This window comes from Dendrobates tinctorius, unplaced genomic scaffold (genome assembly GCF_039654945.1).
Source record: "Dendrobates tinctorius isolate UK_male_01 unplaced genomic scaffold, ASM3965494v1 ptg000011l, whole genome shotgun sequence".
Classification (NCBI taxonomy): Eukaryota; Metazoa; Chordata; class Amphibia; order Anura; family Dendrobatidae; genus Dendrobates; species Dendrobates tinctorius.
The window spans coordinates 33338437-33361836 of NW_027361679.1; the positions used below are offsets into that span (position 1 = coordinate 33338437).

Consider the following 23400-nt stretch of genomic DNA (forward strand, 5'->3'; position numbering starts at 1 on the left):
CTACCTGTATGCCTCATATTAATGGTCTTGTTGCTGAGAAATGTTATATTCTGTCTTTATGATGATGATTTCTTTCAGGCTCCGGGGCGTGCGATGTGTGAAAGAAATCCCTGCCCCCTGTCCTTATTACAATACTTCCCCCTTCCCATGCACGTCAGTTATGGCCCCAGAATCCTGCGCCTGCACCCTGCACTTCCTCAGGAATACATTCCTCATCCTTCCTTCTATTGGTGGTGCGTTCAGGGATCTTCTGCGCAGGCGCCTGTCACTTCTGCTCCAATTACCTCCACTTTGCACGCCGATAAGGTGCTCTCCCCACTTCCTCCCTGCATAGTCATCGCCATATACACATGGTTCCTAGCGATGACTGTGCAGGGTTGGAAGTGGGGAGAGCATTTTATTTGGGCACACATCAGAGGTCACAGTGACTCAACGGCGCCTGTTCAGAAGATCCCTGAGTGCAGTGTCCATAGAAGGGAGGATGAGCTATGTCTTTCTGAGTGAGTGCAGGGCACAGGCGCAGGATTCCGGGGCCATAACTGATGCTGATGGGAAGGGGTAAGTATTACAATGGGGACAGGGGGCAGGGATTTCTTCCAGGCACTGCACGCCCGAGGCCTGGAAGAAATCATTAGCATAAGGAAAGAATATAACATTTCTCAACCAGAAGACCATTAATATGAGGCATACAGGTAGGACTAGTGTAACATTTCTATTACCTGTATGCCCATATCAGTAGGTCATATACATCCTGAGGGGTGACAGATTCCCTTTAAGACAGCAGTAGATCATTTGTCTCAAGAAGTTTAAATATAGGGTCCTCCAAATTACAGACCTCTTTTAATTCTTTTATACTATCAGTACTGAATTAAATTACTTTTTTATCATAAGTTAATTTAAAAAAAGTGGCACACTTTTGCTAGACAGCAATGATAAGCAGCATGACTTACAGATTTAGGTATGGAAGCCACAAGCACAGATTCACACAGCTGTACTACATATAGATCTTCTTCTATGAGCTCTAATCCCGCGTCATACAGTAGCAAGCCCCTTTCTGTTTTGGGGGGACGCAGTACTGCTTTTCCTATGCACAACATTGGTGATGTGGGTGAAGGAGCGCCACTGCTCATTTTGCTAGCCTAGGCAGCCCTCGTATCTGCAATGGCTGATGCATGGGCAGAGAAGGGAGCTGGCTTACTTTCTAAAATAGGCTGTCAGCCAACATCCTTATCACTCACACGTGGCGGCACCGGAAAATTGTTCTGTCAGTCACAAACCAGAAGTAGAATCGTTGCCACCCGGGATTAAAACTGAGAGCTGAAGATCGGACATTAGACATCAAACATATAACATTGCATAACTTACTGATTCAAGCACATTTTAGTGCAAAATGTTTAAATTTAACCCCTTTCCAACATGTCATGCGTGCCAACCGGCACTTGCCTGTAACTTTTGCAATTGGCTCTAGCTCTGCTTGAGACTATGGTCCAGAGCAACCTTAGCACACAGTTGTCAGACAGAAGGAGGTATCCTGCACTCGCCTCTAATGGGCCTTTTTGCACCCAGCAGGAACACAGCATAATTAATGGGCGCCAGTGGGTTATCATGGCTGATGAGGGCAACAAAATAATGAAATTAACCCCTTTTCATTCAGTAAATTAAAAAAAATATATATATATTGTGGCAAGGTCACTGGCACCGTATATGAGGGGAGATATGTGTCACTGCGCATAATGGCGTCAGTGATGTGAAATTTCCTCAAGCACAATACGTGTCGTGAGGGTTTTAGGTGGACATCTATAGAGTGGGTGGGAAGATGTCCACCATATCTCCACCTGTAGAGTCGGCACAGCCCTGTGCTAACAGAAACTGTGTGATGTCACAGTCATGTGATCAGTCACAGGGTCTGGATTTAAATTACTGCACTCGAGAGGCAGTCTATGTGTTGTGTTTGGAGAGGAAAGACTCCAAACGGTGGCTCCAGGTGGATCTGAAGACACATGGTGGCCTGCTATGGTTTATGCTGTTCCACAGTAAACCAGCAGATGTTTTACCACAAGAAGCGTTCCTGTGTCTCTACCTTGGGAAGCAGCTGAGTGAGTCACCCCCTCACAATATTTATACTATATATATATATATATATATATATATATATATATATATATATATATATGTATATGTATGTATTTAGTCTCACCATTTCTGTAAAAATCCAGATTGTAAAAATATAACATTATTTATCCCACATTCTATACTCAGTAAAAAAAAAGCCATGAAAGTTTTTCAGTCACCTAACCTCTAAAAAATAGAATAAATAGCGATCAAAAAGTGATACACACCCCAAAAAGACATTAATAAAAAGAACAACTCAGTCTTCAAAAATATAAGACTTCACAAGCTCCACTGACATAGAAAATTAAAGTTATAGGTCTCAGGATTTGACAACACATCTTTTTTTATTTTTAAAAAATATTTTTTATTTTTTTAAAAGCATTAAGCATTAAAAAACTATTTAAGTGTAGTATTTCCATAAATACTGACCTACAAAATCAAATTACAAAGTAATTTTTACTGCACAATGAATGCTGTTAAAAAAAAAACTTGAACAACAATGGCAAATTTGTTTTTTTTTTTCTTTATTCCACCCTGGGAAAAATTTTTATTCCAGGTTTTCAGTACATTGTATGATAAGGTAAGTGGTGGCATTCAAACTTATTCCACAAAAAGCAAGCCCTAATTGTGGCTACATCAACAGAAAAATGTATACAAAAAAACAAAAAATCTAAAGCTTATAGCGCCTTGAAGACGGGGAAGAAAAAATAAGACCATAAAAAAAAGATGAAAAATGGGCATGGTGGGAAGGGGTTAAGAAACAGGCTTTTCAATATTTCTGCACAATCCAAAAAAAAATTGTGGCATAAGAACATTTTTTTAAATACAACACATAAAAAGTACATAAATATATCGTTATAAAATGTGACATACAAAATCATGTTCCCTAAAAAATACATATTTTTTAAAAGGTGTTTTTTCACAAAAAAATATATACAATATTAACACTAGCCTTAAATAACACGTTTATGGTTGACCTGCAGTGCATAATATATAAATAATGAAAATAGAAAATGAATGCTTCCATTAAGGCCCTCACAGACACTGCAAAGGCTCCAATTTTTCTGCGACACTTGTGGAATCCGAGGATTCCTACATATTCTGCGTACTGACTTCTTTGTATTTCTGGTTGGGCTGGATTGATTTCTTGAGTGCGTACCTGTAAAAAAAGAAAAGAAGCAAATGTTAACCATTTATACTTGAGAAATCAGGTGGAACGAAGAGAAAGGTTGTACTACAACTCTCAGCGGGTTTCTAGGGGATTTTTAGAGCTGCTACTCTCTATTTTTCCATGGGAAGTATGGGACTATTTGTTATTCTGAACTGCATTCCCCCAGTGCACCAAGCACAAAGTTCCCCAGCTTCCTTAGATTGGCTGTGAAGATCCTTGGCACGGAAAGTAAAAGGTGGGGACAAAGCAGATGAAGGTGTCCAGCCGTTTCAATATAAAACTTCATCCCAACTTAAAAGGTTCCAGGTACATTAAAAAAAGGCAAAACCGACGCGTTTCGGACATTAAGCTGTCATTAGTCATGGTATTGTATCCAAATGACTAGTCACCTAAATTTGCTTTATAAAGGTAGAAGGAACCTTTTAGGTGATCCATGGAGCTCAAACCACAGGCAGCATGAAGAACAGCCTGGATGTGCAATTGAGGTCACTTATATCATTCTCTGAATCATTGGGGCGTTTCAGAGAAAATCTACTTAAAGATTCGACTAGGGACCATAGCCAGAGACAACACTAGCTCTTCCCAGCACCAAAGAGAGACGTGTCATATCACCTGTCATAAGGAGAGACCTGTCATATCCTCTAGCATCACTGGGAAGAACCGGCCAGGGTCAGAGCTGGACTAGTCTGCACACTGACTATGGTCCCATCAGAATTTTTGAAGTATATTTTCTTCGAAGCACCGGAGCATTTCAGAAAGTGCTGACAGGTTGCGATTCATGCGGTTTGGGTGGCATGAATCGCCTGACAGATTCCCTTTCAATGAGTGTCGTAGTTGGTGCTCACTATCAGTTCCAACTTAAAGGGGTTGTCTTGGATTAACATATTGATGACTGATCTGTAGGTTTGGTCATCAATATAAGTTTGGTGGGGGTCCGATACCCAGCACTCCACCAATCGTTCAGCTGATATCTGCTTTGGCCTAATGTAAGCAATGTGTAGAGATGAACTCCGCAGTCCTGTACATTACTTAGTGGGCGCCATCACATACTGCAGTATATTTCTCATTTACTTGGAAAATAGGGTGCACAGAAAGCTTAAGTATGGGTCCACAGAATTCTATCAGTATCAGATTCAGGGTTTGTGTTAGCACCTTTTTTATAATATTCACAATTTTAAGTCAATATTCAAATTCACGGAATCTCTAATTTGCAATACCAGACACATGAACAACAGTGGCTCTGTGTCTGGGAGTTTATACAACGTCTTTAAGAAAAAACATCTTATGAAATTAAAAAGAAATAGTAAGTCACTGTAATAACTTTTATCCCCAAAAAATAGCCATGTTTTATAATGTGGACACAACTCACCATTTATATGCAAAAAACGCTACCAGTGCAGCTGCAAGAAGCAGCAGTGCGATTAAAAAGATAGTGAGCGCCAGGCATTCCTCATTCATTGGTGACTTCACAATGTCTGAGTCTGTACAGCGAAGACCCCTATAACCACTTTCACACCTAAGGAACAAAAGAAATGTATTAGTTCAAATGAAAAACATTCTCCTAACAATTTACCATTATTTCTAACACCGTCAATGCCAGAACAGAAACCGATGATGATAGGATTTATCCAAAATAAGCAGTGTTTATAGGGGGGCACTTTTTCACCTTCCGCTGATTCTCCCATTGAAAAACTATCTCTACTTGCCTTTAATAGGTGACGAAAGAAAATAGATTGAAGCCCAAAGATTTCAATTTTAATGTCTATAAATCACCAATTGGCGCATTGGAAAACAGTTTATGTAACTTAACAATCTTTTGTAATTAAATTCTTAATTTTTTTTAAACAATTTTCCCAGAGATTATTTGGTAAATATATTTAAAGGGAATTTGTCACCAGGATTTTGCTATGGAAACTGATAGCTCCATAATGTAGGGGCAGAGACCCTGATTCCAGCAATATGTCCCTTACTGGGCTGCTTGATGCAGTTTGATAGAATCCCTATTTTCTCTGCTGTAGATAGAGCAGTGGTCAGATTGTTGAGCTGTGTATAGTCCCCGCCCACACCCCTGATTGGCAACTTCCTGTGTACATTATCAGGAAGCTGACCATCATTGGTGGGGTCAGTGTTACACAAATTAGCTGGACTGCCTGGCATGTGACACCTAGTCCTGTAGTGATAATCTTCTGCTGATAAACCACTGATTGTATAATTAAAACTATAGCAAGCAGCTCAGTAAGCGACACATTGCTTGAATCAGTCCCTCTGTCCTTACATTATGCTGCTCTCAGATTATGTAACAAAAACCTGCTGACATATTCCCTTTAATCATGAATTTCTAGAAGCAATAATGACACAATGCAAGATTCTAAAGGAAGATGCTACAGAATGATTTCATGAAAAATACAATTCTAATTGTATCCTTGTGTAAGAATGCATCATAAGTCGTCTTTAATGGAGTACAAATACTAAATCACTGTAAAATAATTGGATTTGAAAACGCTAATCAATTATGTCCCAGATATATATTGTAATTACCTGCAGTAGTGTTCGTCAACATCTAACAGGTACAAGCACTGACCATTCACACAGTATTTTCGGATTTCTTCTGCACATTCTACTATTCTCACTGCCATATTTGAACTGGCAGTTGTAGGCACTACAAGAAAATGAAGAAAGAAAATCATCAGTAATTAGGAGAATAATCGAAGTTTCATACATTGTTCCGTTAAGTAAATATTGTTTTCAGCTCTTTTTTCTTTGTATCAAACTACTTTTTTAGGCCTCACTCACATATGTAGTTTAAAAAATGGTACTGATGTGATCAGTGTGTCATCAGTGTTCCATCCATGTGTCCATTTTTACCATCAATGAATGTATGGTCTGTGTGTCTGTTTTTACCATCAGTGTGTCCATTTTTACCATCAGTGTGTCTTCTGTGTGTCCGTTTTTACCATCAGTGTGTCATAAATGTGTCCCTTTTTACCATCAGTGTGTCATCCGTGTCCATTTTTACCATCAGTGTGTCATCAGTGTTGTGCATCAGTGTGTCCATTTTTACCATCAGTGTCTCATCCGTGTGTCCGTTTTTACCATCAGTGTGTCATCCGTGTGTCCATTTTTACCATCAGCGTGTGATTCGTGTGTCCATTTTTACCATCAGTGTGTCATCCGTGTCCATTTTTACCATCAGTGTCATCCGTGTCCATTTTTACCATCAGTGTGTCATCCGTGTCCATTTTTACCATCAGTGTGTCTTCCGTGTGTCCATTTATATCATCACTGTGTCATTCTTGTGTCCATTTTACTATCAGTGTGTCACCAGTGTGTCCGTTTATATTATCAGTGTGTCATTCTTGTGTTCACTTTTACCATCAGTGTTCCATCCATGTGTCCATTTTTACCATCAATGAATGTATGGTCTGTGTGTCTGTTTTTACCATCAGTGTGTCCATTTTTACCATCAGTGTGTCTTCTGTGTGTCCGTTTTTACCATCAGTGTGTCATAAATGTGTCCCTTTTTACCATCAGTGTGTCATCCGTGTCCATTTTTACCATCAGTGTGTCATCAGTGTTGTGCATCAGTGTGTCCATTTTTACCATCAGTGTCTCATCCGTGTGTCCGTTTTTACCATCAGTGTGTCATCCGTGTGTCCATTTTTACCATCAGCGTGTGATTCGTGTGTCCATTTTTACCATCAGTGTGTCATCCGTGTCCATTTTTACCATCAGTGTCATCCGTGTCCATTTTTACCATCAGTGTGTCATCCGTGTCCATTTTTACCATCAGTGTGTCTTCCGTGTGTCCATTTATATCATCACTGTGTCATTCTTGTGTCCATTTTACTATCAGTGTGTCACCAGTGTGTCCGTTTATATTATCAGTGTGTCATTCTTGTGTTCACTTTTACCATCAGTGTGTCATCCGTGTGTCCATTTTTACCATCAGTGTGTGATCCGTGTGTCCATTTTTACCATCAGTGTGTGATCCGTGTGTCCATTTTTTACCATCAGTGTGTGATCCGTGTGTCCATTCTTACCATCAGTGTGTGATCCGTGTGTCCATTCTTACCATCAGTGTGTGATCCGTGTGTCCATTCTTACCATCAGTGTGTGATCCGTGTGTCCATTTTTACCATCAGTGTGTCATCCGTGTGTCCATTTTTTACCATCAGTGTGTTATCCATGTGTCCATTTTTACCATCAATGTATGGTCTGTGTGTCCATTTTCACCTTCAGTGTGTCATCCGTGTGTCCGTTTTCACCATCAGTGCACTGTCCGTTTGTCTGTTTTTTTCCATGAATGCATAATTAAATGACAAAGCTTCTGCTCTCGCGGATGGTGAGTAGATGCCGTCCGTGTGCTTTACGTGTTTTTTGATAAACCCATACACTTGTACTGGCCCCTGTCATCCATGATATCAGAAAAAAACGGACTCCTAGTGTTTTGCACAGACATACTGTCCGTGAAAAAAACATAGCTATGTGAATAGCACCATAGATTATAATGGTAGATGTGGCCTCCAGAGGAAAAAAAATGGATACAACACGTACTTGCAACACGTACATCTGAATGAGGCGTTAGAGATCACATTTTTATTTTCATTTTTAGGAACATTATGGTACTGAAAAAGTCAATACAAATCAGTTTAAGTAAAACATGACAGAAAATTGATGTCTTACTTATCGTTGTGCAGTTCTCTCCAGATTTACACAAAGGAGCAATTGTCTTCTGACACCGCACAATCTGTAGAATGGAGAGACCTATAGAAGAGAGAAAGAAATACATTAGCAGATAAGTCCAAAAAGAAATCATACATTAATGGAAATGGAGCTCAAATGAGCCTTATAGAGTCTTGCAGGATATCTTCAGACACATGGGCCGATTCATCATTGCATTTGCACCTGTTTTTTGTGTTTTGTGCCTTTTTTGTTCCCAACACTTAATTCTACTTGCGCCGTTTTTTAAGTCTATTTTATAAGCGCTCTCTTTTTTTATGTCTAGTTTTGTGTGTTTTCCTCCTTTTTTTGTTTGCACCCAATTATTTCTATTTGTGCTTTTTTTTAATTTATTTTATATGTTCTTGCTTGTTTTCTTTTTTTCTCCACTTTGTGGTCGGAGTCTAGCAATTCCAGAAGTTTTTGCTTGATTCATCAATTGCGACTTCTTAAAAAGTCACAAAATTTGGTGCAACTTCACTCTCGCCCTAGTGTATTTTTGAGTGTCCCAGTATTTTGGCGTAATTTTGTGTGCAATTTTCTGAATGCAACAGCAACATCGCAAAAGTTTGACTTTGCACCAAATTCATGAATTGTGAGTAGAGATGAACGAGTATACTCGTTGCTCGGGTGTCCTCCGAGTATTTTGGCGTGCTCAGAGATTTAGTTTTTGTCGACGCAGCTGCAGGATTTGCGGCTACTTGACAGCCTGAATACATGTAGGGATTCCCTAACAAACAGGCAATCCCCATATGTATTCAGGCTGTCTAGCAGCTGCATTGACAAAAACTAAATCTCTGAGCACGCCAAAATACTCGGAGGACACCCGAGCATGATCAGGAAAACCTGAGCAACGCGTATACTCGCTTATCACTAATTGTGAGCACAATTTTGAAGAATTTGGTGCCCAACATGGCAACTAACATCACAAGACAAAAAAGGAAAGCTACTATAAAAAAATGCAAATGATGGATCGAAAAACATGGCTGTGTCCGATGTCGCGGCTTTACACACTCTCAGCTCTAACATCTTCCCCCTAAGAAACACACCAGTGAGTACATTTTAGACCAAAGTGGACACAAAGGTCAGGAAAGACTCCAGCCCCTGAATCTTCTGGCATGCATGCCATCGCTGCATTGCAGATCTCATGGCATCAAACACTCTGTAGTTATTTGCAAAGCAAATTTGCCTTTGCAGTCGGAAGCTTGGTGTCAGCCCAAGATGCGTGACAAATTCAATATTTGCCCTTGTGGTATATGTAGTGATATACCGTGGGAGTGCCGCTGCAGTTATCACATCCTCAACCTCCTGGTTTCCAACAAGCCAAAAACACAAACAGAACGACGGTCCGCTGCTCTACGTTCTAGAAAGAAGGGTGTTAGCGGATTTCTGGTAAATGAATGAGGAAACAGAACAAGCAACTACATGAGTGAAAGCTTGTCTTAGCATACTTCTTATTAACATGCAAATGATCACTACTGAAACATCTGGCTGCCCCCGGGGGTATGGAAGGACTCATCGATTTTACATATTTAATTATGCGATTGTGACTGGAAGGGACTGCCGACATCATTGCATGAGTCAGTCCATTTCCTTGCTTAAGCCTTCAAATACAGATGCTTTTTTATTACTGTATATTACTTCTAAGGACGGGATCACACTTGCGATTTAAACGGCCGAGTCTCGCATGGTAATACACGGCGCTGCCGCCGGGACACAGGAGCGGGGCGTGCAGCTCCATGTATTGCTATGCGGCCGCACGCCCCGATCCTGAGTCCCGGCAGCATCGCCGTGTATTAGCATGCGAGACTCGGCCGTTTAAATCGCAAGTGTGATCCCGGCCTTAATCTCAAAAACTGTCATCTTCCCAAAAACCTGCAATGTCCAATATCTTTTTTAGCAGTCCTTGTGTCCATGTAGAATATGAGTATAATCTATCAAAAACTTTATTTCTGATATTTTTGTCATCTTTTGGACTATTTAGCTAATATCGGCAAAAACATGAATATTTATAGTATATATTTTTATTTCTCACTTGTTTTACATGATCTACATAAACTGGTCGATCATTTAAATAGCATTATTTTTAAAGAATTTTGCAATTTTTTTTTTTTTTCACAATTAGTATTTTTTAGACTTCTGCTAAGTTTTCAGCAAGGCTACTTTATTATCAGAGGAAGGATTACAGTGACAGGGAAACACCTCTATATGCAGTTCTTCCACCAATCACAATAGACGATGTCACAGCTGACTCTGCCCCCCTCCCTTCACAATGACCTGTGCACAGGCTCATTACACAGGTCGATGCAAACAATAGTGTCCAGGGTCTGACCATTGTTGCTATGTACATGTGTTGTTTCCTGAGTCCTGACTCTAAAAAAACCCAGGTGGCAAATGTGAAAATTTCAAGATTTTCTTTTAACTTTAATACAGATTGTGATATGTATTTTTTTAATGTATTCAAAGCAAAAACCTGATTGATACTTTAGGTAAATTTCTTATGATAGCTTCCCTTTAAGGCTGCAATGCAGATAAGATGAGTTGTCACGGGCATCACAGTGTAAAGTGCAGCTTATGTTTTCGAGAGTCAATGTCCAAATCTGTGTAGTCCAAAGCAAACATTGGCTCCATGCTCAGTAACCAATAACATACTCTCCATAGTTACAATGGAAGATGTTTGTCAGTACTTAGTTTGTTCGTGGATTAACTTTAATTCTAAGGTTTCCTTGCATACTTTCTATAGCCTGTCCTGTGTTTGAACATGGAATACCTGTGGGTAATAGAGTTATTATCAGTAATTGTTGGATCATAATAAGTGTGTTTTCTTCTTTACACAGTATAAGTGGCCATTTAACGTGTTTGGCTGGTGTACGTCAGGGTACGGTTTCTTCTACTGTAAATCACAATTGACCATACTTTTCAACACAACTATATGCAGCAGGTTTTTGCTATATAATTTGAGAGCAGCATGAGGTAGAGGAAGAAACCCTGATTCCAGCGATGTGTCACTTACTAGGCTTTGGTTCACTGTTTCAATACAATCAGTGTTTTATCAGCAAGAGATTATCACTACAGGACTAGGTGTCTCATGCCTCCTAGTCTAACCACGCCCCCATCACTGATTAGCAGCTCTCTGTCACTTTATAATGCACAGAGAAAGCTGTGGTGTGGTCGGGGTTATACACAGCTCAACAACTGAGCTCTGCTAGATCTGCAGAAGAGAAAACTGTGATTCTATAATAACTGCTGCACCCAGTTAACTAAGTGATACCTCACTGGAATCAGGATCTCTGTTCCTACCTCATGGTGCAGCATGATGACATAGTACTTGGGTGATGTGGAATATCTGATCAGATTACCAAAAGCATGAAGTTACAGGGTTTGTCCACTACTTGAAAAACCCCTTCTGTATGCCCCTAATTTAAAGAAAAAAAAAAGTCACCTACAAGGACAAGCACCATTCCAGTGATGTCTGTTGGTGATCGTGTGCTATTATTATGCAAGTGCTACAGCCAATCAGCGGGCAATAATGGGCAGTTTCTGACACTTTCCTAGGACAAAACTTGGGGCAGGTGTGAGTGCTGCAGCCTATTAGTAGTCACAGATCGACGGCAGCGCTCACATTGCTTAATAATGTCATGCGAATACCAGCAGACCCAGTACTGATATCACTGGGACGGCACTGGTGCGGGAGGGGAGGATCTTTTTTTACAGTGTATTACAGGATATAAGAAGGGGTCATCCAAGTACTGGCCAAATCCTTCAATATTTCCTCACTCTTGATGTCACCAGTTAGATTTCTGACTGTTTGTTGTAGATTAGAAAAAAATGAGTGTATAAAATGCTAATTTAATACATATCCTTCATATGCACCAGAAGGGCGTTGTGTTGTAGGATTGTAGCTCATATAACTAAAATGGCGAAGAGGCTAAAATGAATGATGTCCGGAAACTCACTAATTGCACAACAACTTAAGAAAAATACAGTGTTAGCCTCTGTACTCTGCTGACATGATAGTAGCAATGTCAGCGTTCTCACGGGACTACATGTAATGGGTGAGATCAAAGTTTGCACCCAGCCCTGTCTTGCTTCACCTGCTCGGAGTTGTCAGCACTTTGAAGCTTTCGACAATGTGAAATAGATAGCCGTCATAAATGGCTTAGCACACACCTCCACCCGCCCACCTTCTTCCGGCATACCATGTGATTGAGAGTCCAACCACATGACTGCAGACTTGTGCACCTTTCTACTAGTTCTTGCTCAAAGTCCAATTTAGAACTATAAAAAGTGGCATCATACAAGCTAATAGTTTCTTAGCAGTTGTAGTTATTAAGAGTCAACTTGGGGTACCTTGAGCTCTCTAGATACTTAGGGCCCTATCGATTGACACACAAAAGATCTGGTCAAAAATTAAGCTTGATCCTCCTTGGTCTTCAACTTCATCAGGTGGGGAGAGTCGGGAGGCTCCCATACAAGACAGATGGTTGGCCGATCCCTTTTATTATAATATGTATTTGGGCTTTTAGTCATTGTTTTATTTAGAGTTTAGCAGTATTAGCATATCCAATAAATGTAATCAGGGCAGACCATCCAACCTGCACTAATGTGATGGCAAATCAGATCATATGAAAAAGTGTCAGTGATTTTAAGGGCATGTGCACACGATCTGTACCTATGCAGCGTCAAACGTGCAGCGGCCAGATGTGACAGCATAGGGGATGGGATTTCAAGAAATCCCATGTCCACTATGCGTCCACAGATGCCCCTGGCTGACCCGTGGAGACGGCTATGCGTCTCTCTAAATCACAGCATGTCAATTTCTCTTGTGGAGACGCTAGAGAAATTTCACCCATACAATGTATTGGACGCTGTGAACCCGCATGGTTTAGTGAGCACATGTAGATTCACCTGCGTTCAATAGCCGGCAGCGCTTTGGAAGCAGCGAACATGTCCTATGTCCAAAGCGCTGCTACTTCCGGATCGTGTGCACCCGGCCTTAGACCTTAAAAAGAACATGACAGTCTATTTATTGTGCCCAAACTATGAGCTACTAGAGTAGAACATGCCGGCATGATTGTAACCAGGTATGTTTTTCTATGAAATTGTTTCACAGAAATGAATAGTTTGAAGAGCCACCAGTTGGCTTCTCCCCGCACAGCTCTAGTTTGATGTGGGAATGACACATTTCCCCTAATGTACACATATGGGAGAGACCTGTCAATCAAGTAGTGCAGTGTGGGTAGAAGCTGGCCAGTGGTGGCACCGGGCTTATCCCTTCTACTACCAGCCAGATCTTTACACACTTCATGCGTTTCAGAGAAAACCATGACTGGCTGCAATCACACCCGTGGTTTGAGCAGCACGAATCAAATGTCAGATTTTTTATTTATTATTATTATTATTTACTTTGAGTGCACCATTGATTCCATGGTGCTGTACCTGAGAGGGGGCTACATACAAAAGGCAAGTATAAAGTACGGTGAACAAACTAACATTGACACACTGGCACCCTCTAAACCAAAACATCAATATCAGCTTCTCTTTTCTTTAAAATTAACTCAAAATTCTCAAAATTAAGAAAATAACCAACAAAAGAATAAAAAGAAGAAAAGCCGTGAAAATATCTTAGTAGAAGTAAGTTGGCCGTTGTCAATCAGTGACTGACACGGTGACTCCACAGTTCCTTACATCACCTTTCCCAGCACTGCAGAATAGAGCACTTACTGAACGCCACTTTCTGAGTGGAATGCCATTCACAAAAGTACAGCAAACACTGATGTGGTTTTGTGGAATGTGATTACAATAGCAGAGTATTCTAGTTATTAGCACAGCAACAGAGAAAGCACTGATGAGGCAAATCCGAAAATAGCCGATGCCTGCTGTCTCTGCCATTGTAGATGCGCAAACGGGGTGATGATGACATTGCAAAAAGCGCGTGAAATAGTTGTTGGAGACGGACACTTTATGACTACAGCCTTCTGCAATGTGCCATTATAATAGTAAAATATACAGTATGACACCGTGTGTGTATGCAGCTGTTATGTATACTGTATATAGAAAATAGTGGAATATGATAAGACTACATTAAGAACACATGGTGGAATTATCTTAGATTTTTGCAATAAATCAATTTGCAATACAATGGGTGTAAATCTGGCTTTACATAAAAATCTGTGTTATATGCAGAAAAAAATAAGAATATTCACATCCACAGCATGCTCATTATATTACTGAAACTTGCGGACTTTCACTTTACAATCTGCACCCCTAAGAAGCCAAATCCTTGATGTCAAATCTGACCCCACGTTTACAGTAAATATACTGACTACACACTAAAATGGCATAAGAGAAAGTAAACTTTCTTGATAATTAGTTTCTTTTATCATTACATTTTAAAGGTGTTTGTCTCAGGACAAAAAATGATGACATATCTCTATATGTACTAGCTTTTGAAATACATTCACTAGAGTAAGCCACCAGTATCTAATCGGCATGGGTGCATCTGCTGAGATCCCTGTCAATTGAATCCATTGCCAATAGTGCCAGGAGAAAGGTGAAATTATATAGGAGTCACAACACAAATTAATGTGGTCTAATGTGGTCAAAGCTGCAGCACCCAAGAATGGCTACTTTAGCCGCAGTGCCCAAGAATGGCTACTTTAGCCGCAGTGCCCAAGAATGGCTACTTTAGCCGCAGTGCCCAAGAATGGCTACTTTAGCCGCAGTGCCCAAGAATGGCTACTTTAGCCGCAGTGCCCAAGAATGGCTACTTTAGCCGCAGTGCCCAAGAATGGCTACTTTAGCCGCAGTGCCCAAGAATGGCTACTTTAGCCGCAGTGCCCAAGAATGGCTACTTTAGCCGCAGTGCCCAAGAATGGCTACTTTAGCCGCAGTGCCCAAGAATGGCTACTTTAGCCGCAGTGCCCAAGAATGGCTACTTTAGCCGCAGTGCCCAAGAATGGCTACTTTAGCCGCAGTGCCCAAGAATGGCTACTTTAGCCGCAGTGCCCAAGAATGGCTACTTTAGCCGCAGTGCCCAAGAATGGCTACTTTAGCCGCAGTGCCCAAGAATGGCTACTTTAGCCGCAGTGCCCAAGAATGGCTACTTTAGCCGCAGTGCCCAAGAATGGCTACTTTAGCCGCAGTGCCCAAGAATGGCTACTTTAGCCGCAGTGCCCAAGAATGGCTACTTTAGCCGCAGTGCCCAAGAATGGCTACTTTAGCCGCAGTGCCCAAGAATGGCTACTTGAATTGCAGTAACCAAAAATGGCTACTTGACCTGCAGTACCCAAGTATGGCTACTTGAGCTGCAGTACCCAACTCTGGCTACTTGAGCTTCAGTATCCAATAATGGCTAATTGAGCTTCAGTACCCGACAATGGCTACTTGAGCTGCAGTACCCAAAAATGGCTACTTGAGCTGCAGTACCCAAAAATGGCTACTTGAGCTACAATACCCAAGAATGGCTACATGAACTGCAGTACCCGACAATGGCTACTTGAACTGCAGTACCCAAAAATGGCTACTTGAGCTGCAGTACCCAAAAATGGCTACTTGAACTGCAATACCCAAGAATGGCTACTTGAATTGCAGTGCCCAAGAATGACTACTTGAACTGCAGTGCCCAAGAATGGTTACATGAGCCACAGTGCCCAAGAATGGCTACTTAAGCTGCAGTACCCGACAATGTCTACTTGATCTGCAGTACCCAACAATGTCTACTTGATCTGCAGTACCCAAGAATGGCTACTTGAGCTGCAGTACCCAAGAATGGCAACTTGAGCTGCATTGCCAGGCACAGGCATGCTTATGGACTTTGCGTTGCTGATGCACTAGCACACCAGTACTGCAAATTTTTAATTCTGCTCAATGAAGGCAGTCCTGGAGATGGGATACTGCCAAACATACATTGTTAGTCCATTTTATGGATAGGGTATGAGTGCAATATCCTGGAAAATGTAATTCTTTATTATGTTACATGCTTGTGAGATAAGGAAAGTAGACTGAGTCTCATAGGGACAAAGTCCAATTTATGTAATTAAGATCTATATTCTGTAGAGTTAGAATATATTGGTGAAATAAGCATAAAACGAAAATTTATTCTAAAAATGGACACCTGGGTGTTACAGATCTGTAAGATAATTATGTATCCAAAGTGATAAACCATGAGGGTAGTTTTGGTGATCTTCTGTTTATGGTAGTGATACTACTGTGATGTACATAGCAATCGAAATGTGATGCAACAACATTCTTTCTATGAAATGTGTCTAACGTCAGAAGTGAAAAGTTGAAGTGTCAGGTTAATAATAAACTAAGACAATTAAACTGACCTTGGACAATGCTTATGTAGCTCGCTAGACAGGAGTGTTTTTTCGAATAGTTTCATGCCCACGCTGCACTTTGGACACCATGGCTGATTGCCTGTCTTAACGCGAAGATCAGAAATTAACTAAGCATTCTGTATCCTAATATTAAAGCATGCCATACATATTAGATTGAAGTTGTCCACACCCAGCAATACCAACAGACTCACCAACATTCTAAAGTGTATGTATGGGTGGGCGGCAAACTGATTGTTGGAGGAGATGTCAATCAAGAATGTCCAATTATGCACTTCTGATCACTTTGTTCTACAAGAAGTAAACCACCAGCAGATATGTCTGACAGAGGCTCTCTCAGAGAGAACGAAGGAGAGCTCAGCCAAATGGGAGAGATGGCCAAGATGGCTGTCGACTGAACGAGTGTCCAAAGCATTGCCTGACTACCATCTAATGTTTATGGCCATCTTAACACATAAGGGGATGTAAATGTGCCGCAGTCTATACCATAGGTCATCAACCCTAGTCTACTTGAACAATGTTTCTAAAAATAATTTAACCTGGGGCTCACTTGTGACCACCATTGACACTCATTCCCTTATCGGCTCTACTTTATCACATACTTAATACATTTTGCCTTACAAGCACGTAGTATCACTATCTTTGCAGCACTCTTCTTGTACATACTTGTTCAGATATTTAGGAGGTAGCACAAACTACAATACTGATATTCAAATTGAGAAATACAGAAAATAAGGTTTCACTGTCTGCATGGATAATTGTCGAGATTTCGGAATAAAAAATCCACCAGTTAAACAGAAACTCCGGTAGCTCATATTAACTGTGGGTTTGGTTAGAAATGAAGTTTGCAACCTGTAATTATGACCAATACCGTCCAAAAATGTAGCCAGGTTTAGAAATCTGGCTCATTCTGGATCTCAGACATTTTTGTGTTTAACTTTTCCCCTTGTATTAATAGGAGGGATAGGTTAAGTTCTCACATACTCTTAGTCAGCAAACAATTCCAAATACCTGCCTAGAACGAGAAATGTAGATCATCCGCAGCTACAACAGGATGTTTGCGCTTGTCTAACCTCAACTTAAAAATGCTATGTCCTATAGATAGGTCTCAGTTCCCTTCCACTTTCTGGTAAGTTAACTCTAGTTCTTCTAGTTTATTATGCTGAGGAATGTGAGGTAAACAGGGCACTCCTGAATATCCCCTACCTACAATCCAGGCGGGTCAGATTCCAAGTATTTTCTACATTGTCTCCTAATCTATAAAAGCACAATAAATACATAGGCATCAGGCATGTAACACCAAAACTTCAGGTGGTCATACACTTTATGAAGACGTAAGTTGTTGGTTACAAATACATCGAAGAAATGATTATCTGGAAAAAGATTGATTCAATGTAGTAATTTTTAGTACATGTTATCTGACTTTCGAGTGAAAATTTCGAACATGACCAACATTGTTTCAGACCATGAGGGTGTGCTATCAGTGAGCACATGCCAGACTTCTGCATGCAGCCAACAGCCATGCCCACCTGTGGCCTTGAATGAATGCAGGAGTTTGCTGCAACATTGAGGTGTTATCTACAAATTTGTGTGCTTTTACAAACCTGCAGAAGGGTGCAACCTATGACTGGCCATAAATATTTATTGACATCGGGCAAAGGCCGAACAATGTTTATGGAAATAGCCTTTCAAAGTAAGATGGTTTATGGACTGGTAACTGTGGAATGGAAATTTCGAACATGACCAACATTGTTTCAGACCAAGAGGGTGAGCACACGCCGAATGTTTCTGCCCACAGTGCAACTTCTGCATGCAGCCAACAGTCATGGCTACCTGCAGCCATTAATAAAGTGAAGAGATTGTTGTAACATTGAAGTGTTACTTACAAATTTGTGTGGTTATTCAACTCTGCAAAATGGCGTACCATAAGACTGGCCATCCATGTGTATTGATACCTGGCAAAGACCAAACAATGATCGGTTCTGGATTAATGGCTATTGAATGAAAATTTTGAACATGACCAACATTTCTTTCGACCACAAGTGTGCCCGCTGCATGCAGTTCTCAGCTACACCCACCTGCAGCCATGAGTGAAGGTCAGAGATTGTTGCAACTTGAGGTGTTATCTACAACTTTGCTTATTCAACTATGCAGATGGGGGCAACTAGCCATAAACTAGCAATAAACATTTATTGACACCGGGCAAAGGCTGAACTGTGTGTCTGGAAATGGCCTTTTAAAGTAAGATCTGTGGACTGATGACTATGGAATGAAAATTTTGAACATGATCAGCATTGTTTCAGAACATGAGGGCCTGTACTAGGTGGGCACAAACAATAAGTTTAATTGTTGTTAAATTTCCTATAACAACTATCCATTACAGATCAAATCATCCATTTTCATAAGCTGCAGAGTGTAGACTAATGTGTACTTCTGCTAATGCTGTTCACATCAGAATTCATTGAAAAAATTATCAAGACATTAAAGAACATTTATCACCTATCTACAGGATAGCAAAGTAATTTATCAATCCAGGTGATTCAAATGCTGAGATCCTCACTGAGGCCTAAAGTCACTAATGTGATTTGAGCAGTAGCGAGCACCATTCCCATAAACTGTGAATGGAGCAGTGCCTGCACATGCTCACTACCATTCCAAACATACCAGTAATTTTTGGAATTTTGCTTATGGGAAAACACCTTTAACTGGTCTTTGCAAGTTATTGATATTGTTAGTCTTCAAACTACCAGTGCAAATGAAGAAAAATGTAATGTTTGGGTATACTACATGCCAGTTCCAGCATCTCTGAGATCACCAACGATGAATGGATGTTACCTGCAGCCAGAGTGATGGCTTTCGTGTCCTGAAACGCACTTCTAAAGCCATTCTTGTTTTTTTTAATTAATTATTGATGACTTACTGTCCTACACTATCTAAATACTATCCTGAATCTACATTGAGCACTTGCATAGCGATATAACGCCATCAAGCATGCATACATAGTTTTGCATTGACATCTGTTTTGGCATCATACTTTAGTTGCTGAATGGATTAAGGGCTACAAAATGTAGTATCCTTTATGATATGCTACGTTTGCAAACCCATAGCTACCTGCAGATCATTCAATGATTTTGCAGCTTTCATTCCTTGACAGTTTTCGACAATTTAAGATCAAATCTAAAGAGTAGTTTAGATGGTAAAGTTGGCTACATTTTTGGATCCAGTTTATGGCTTTTACCAAAGACCTACAGTGGTTCCACTGAACCAAATCTCCATAGATCACCATAGGCTTTTATGGTGCTTAAGGTTTGGTATAGTAGAAAATATGAAGTTTTGATATTCTGGGTTCAATAAATTGTGGCCATATTATGGACCTCTGTAAAAAGTGCCTGACTCTGAGATTATATATTGCAGGTTCAGCTCATAGAAATGGGTGAGTTTCTACAGAGTGGAACAAAAAAGAAAAAAAAAATCGGGGAAACATTGGAAGCCCATGCTAATGTCACACAGGTGAGACTCAAACCTGGATCGCAGTGGCTAGTACATATATACAACATACATGTACACAAATATATGTCAATAGGGTTGAGCCCAAGCTAAATGACATCAGCATGGACTCTGGATGTATTCCTGTGTTTGATAGTATATATTTGATATATATATTCTGATTTTCCAAGACAATACATATATAACTTGTATTTTATCCATTTATATTCTTGCTCATTTTGGGCTTAGCAGTCAAAGGCGTGGACCTAACTAGTGATTGATAGCTGTCAATCACTGATTAGGACTGTTCACTTGATTGGTAAGCTTAAAATGAGCTGGAAAATAATTGAATAAAATGCAAGTCAATTTGTTCCGATTCTCTTGCTCTATAGTAGATGGCCCGCTCATTGTACAGCTTTTCCAAGCTGGCGAGTTCTCTTTAATCAAAGAGGAAGATAGCTTAAAGATGCCTCATAATAAAGCAGGGAGTGAAATGTTACAAGGGATAATTAATCTGTTTACATGCTCGTATGTCAATGCTGTCACCAAGCCTAGTCATCTACTTTTTCCCATAATCAAAAAAAAACTTGCAGCAATCCCTGTCGTGTAGTTTCAGTGGCGATGCTATACATAGCATTGTTGCTGGATTAGCAGATAATGATGTCATTATTATGAAACAGGTCATTGAATTACTGGAGGAATATTGTACAGTGTTGCAAAATTAGAGGCGGCCATGCACATTGTAGAGTTGTCAGACAAGAATCCACTCGGGCGACAGCTGTCAGCCCTTATGCTGCACTTGGCTAAATGTGCATGTTTTGTCTGTGAGGATATAATGAGTGAATGGCTAATAGTCATCTCTGGCATCAATCACCCTAAAGCAAACTGAAGTGAAAAGCACAAAAAAAAGTATTGGTATTTTAAAATAATTATAGTATTATTTTTACGTATTTAAAATATAAAATATCACTGATAAACTATTACAACTTTATAGTGATAATTTCAATACCAATATATTTTTTTTCCAAGAAGAAAAATTTAAACCTCAAGTAAAAAATTTGGAAATGCAACTCTATATATCCCAACACGATACATTTTTTAAACCTTCCGATTTCCTTTTGTCTAGGCAAAATGTATTTAAAATACCTTTTGGTTTTTAATGCATTTTAGATTGATTAATGGGAGCTCGTTGACAGGAAGCTAGAATTTTATTAGGACCCATAGTAAGGTACGTTTTATGGGGTATGAAATTTGAGCATTTGTGTAATAGTTGACAATGATATATAACCATAGGTGTACGGTTCTCCATAGCATTTCCGAAATAGTATACAGTAGATATAAAGACAATAATCATTTATACTCACAAAATAAAACCAGTGAACTGGAAAGCCTTCTCCAACAATTCATGCTGGCCATTGGTAGTTAGAAATAGGCGATCTCTTGATCTTCAAGCTTCGGTTCCTCTTGACTTGTTCTTGCAGGGTTCGGAGAGCCTAACTATGGAGTATTGCCTACAGAGGAATGACTAAGACTTACTCTTCAGGCAGGTTTCCCTCTCACTTTGGAATGCTGCTCTTAATTCTTCAGCTCTACTGTGACCTCTTAGCTAACACGTCATTTATATAACCAGCCCTGCCAGATAACTGGCTTGGCTCAATTTCCACTGCAGACGTACAATAAAGGAGGAGGAGATTTTTTTTTCCCACTCATTCCTTTTTTTCGTCATTCAGCCCACCAGTCGGAAGTTAGGTTCTTAAGTCTAAGTAAATCATCTGATCCCACATGTATTTAATGGGAGCAGTAAAGTCTGTGTGATTGGTGCTTAAGAGGAAGTAACAAAGAAAAAAGTATTTCTCTTTCATCATCTCCCTGCTACCTTCACTTCCCACACTCAGGTAAAGGCTCACCCATGACACCAGTGGATTAACTCTTCAAATTCCCAAACTTCTTAGCAAAGAAATATTTTAATTAAATGGAGCTCTGGACATTAATTACTACAAAGTCACCTTTAGTCTACATAGAATTAACCTACATAACAAGTAGAGTAACTTGACACATGCCTGAAATTACTTGCACTGTACTGTACAGCCTGGTATATATTCCACAGCTGCATTCACAACTCTGTAGACTTCTGAGCTGAAATCTTGTTGCCGGCTCTAAGTCGGCATAGATCTTGCTCTGGAAACTTACATTCTGGGAAATGTCTTATTTTCACTATCCATTGTATTGTAATCCTTTCTGTGAAAAACTTATAGTGCAAACATTTATACATTTGTAGGTACGGCAGGTACGCGGGATGCAGTGACGAGACAGATTTAACTTTTAGTGGTGACTTTTATATATATATAGATGCCGATAGGGCTATCCTGAGCAACCAAACAAGATAACAATTGTCCTAGCAGGGACCAAACACAAAGAAACACGGATAATGAGAACACGACTAACCCGGCAAAGGCCGGTCACTATAGGGCCGCAGTTTGTCCGACTAAGGGTCCTTAGTTACTATGTGTCACTTAGCCGTCCTGACGTCCCACGGCGTGCTGTACGATGGTGCTTCGGCGTAGCAACCGCTGGGCCCAGCCGCCGAGGATCTGGCGATGGCTTCAGGCGTTCCTATACCCAGGCGAGGCAGGGGCACAACAGGCCCTAGGAGAGTCCTTTGCGGGAAAGCTTCCCGCGGAGGCAGCGGGATACCGCCTGTTAGCGGGAGGATGGAGGCCGCAGCCCCTGGGCAAGGATGGGCAGCAGTGATGCTGAGTGGCAACAGCCGCAGGCGGCAGCAGACAGACCGAAGCCGCCGGCTGGAGTGAGGTGGCGACGGCTGCGGGCGACAGTGGGCAGGCCGCAACCACGGGCTGGAGAAAAGCAGCAATGGCCATGGGCAGCAGCGGGCAGGCCGCAGCCACAGGCTGGAGTGAAGTGGCAACGGCCGCGGGTGGCTGCGGGCAGGCCACAGCCGCGGGCTGGAGTGAAGCGGCGATCCTCCGTCGGTTGGCTTGGTGCCGTCTCCCTACAGTCCACAGCGAGTGTCTCTCCCGTCTCTCCTGCCGCTGTTCTCCCCTCTGGTGGCTGCTGGAGGCTCTCGCTCCCTGGCGCCCTTGAGGTCTCCTGCTCCTCCTCTGCCGATCTGCTGACTTACCCCGGCTAGCGTCCTTTGCCCCTTTTATATTAGCTCCTCCCCCATCCGTTCTGGAAGTTTCTGCCATCTGTCCTCTAATTCTGTCCCCTGGAAACAGACCCCCTAGGAACCCTGGTGACGGTCCCCTTAGTTCCGGCCCGGACACACGGCGGGGGCCCGTCCTCCTTCACTCCCCCGTCCTGTATCCTGTATGCTCGCCAGTCCTCGGGCAAGGGCTTGAGTGTGCCTAGTGTGGTCTTTTGAGACGAAAGTTCTCGTTGCCATATGAACTGATCTTGTTCATAACGTTCGGGGGGTTTGCCAGCTGTTGACCGCTCGGAGCGTCTTGGTTTGACTGCAGTGGAGCTTTCTGGGGTGGTGGACAGTGGTGGGCTTGTCGGTTCTGGCAGGTCGACTGGGCATGCGGAGATATCGTTCCTTGGAGGACCCGTTTG

The 23400-nt window shown here is 41.2% G+C and overlaps 1 protein-coding gene across 1 annotated transcript; it reads right to left on the reverse strand.

Annotated features, from left to right (window-relative positions):
* Positions 1-2614: 2614 nt before the first annotated feature.
* Positions 2615-21485, reverse strand: EREG (epiregulin). The gene is made up of 5 exons (XM_073590667.1): positions 21192-21485; positions 7967-8047; positions 5822-5942; positions 4653-4799; positions 2615-3271 (listed from the first exon to the last, which is right to left on the reverse strand). The coding sequence occupies exons 1-5, from the start codon at positions 21241-21243 to the stop codon at positions 3205-3207; spliced, it is 468 nt and encodes a 155-aa protein (XP_073446768.1). The 5' UTR covers positions 21244-21485; the 3' UTR covers positions 2615-3204.
* Between the last annotated feature and the right edge of the window lie 1915 nt (positions 21486-23400).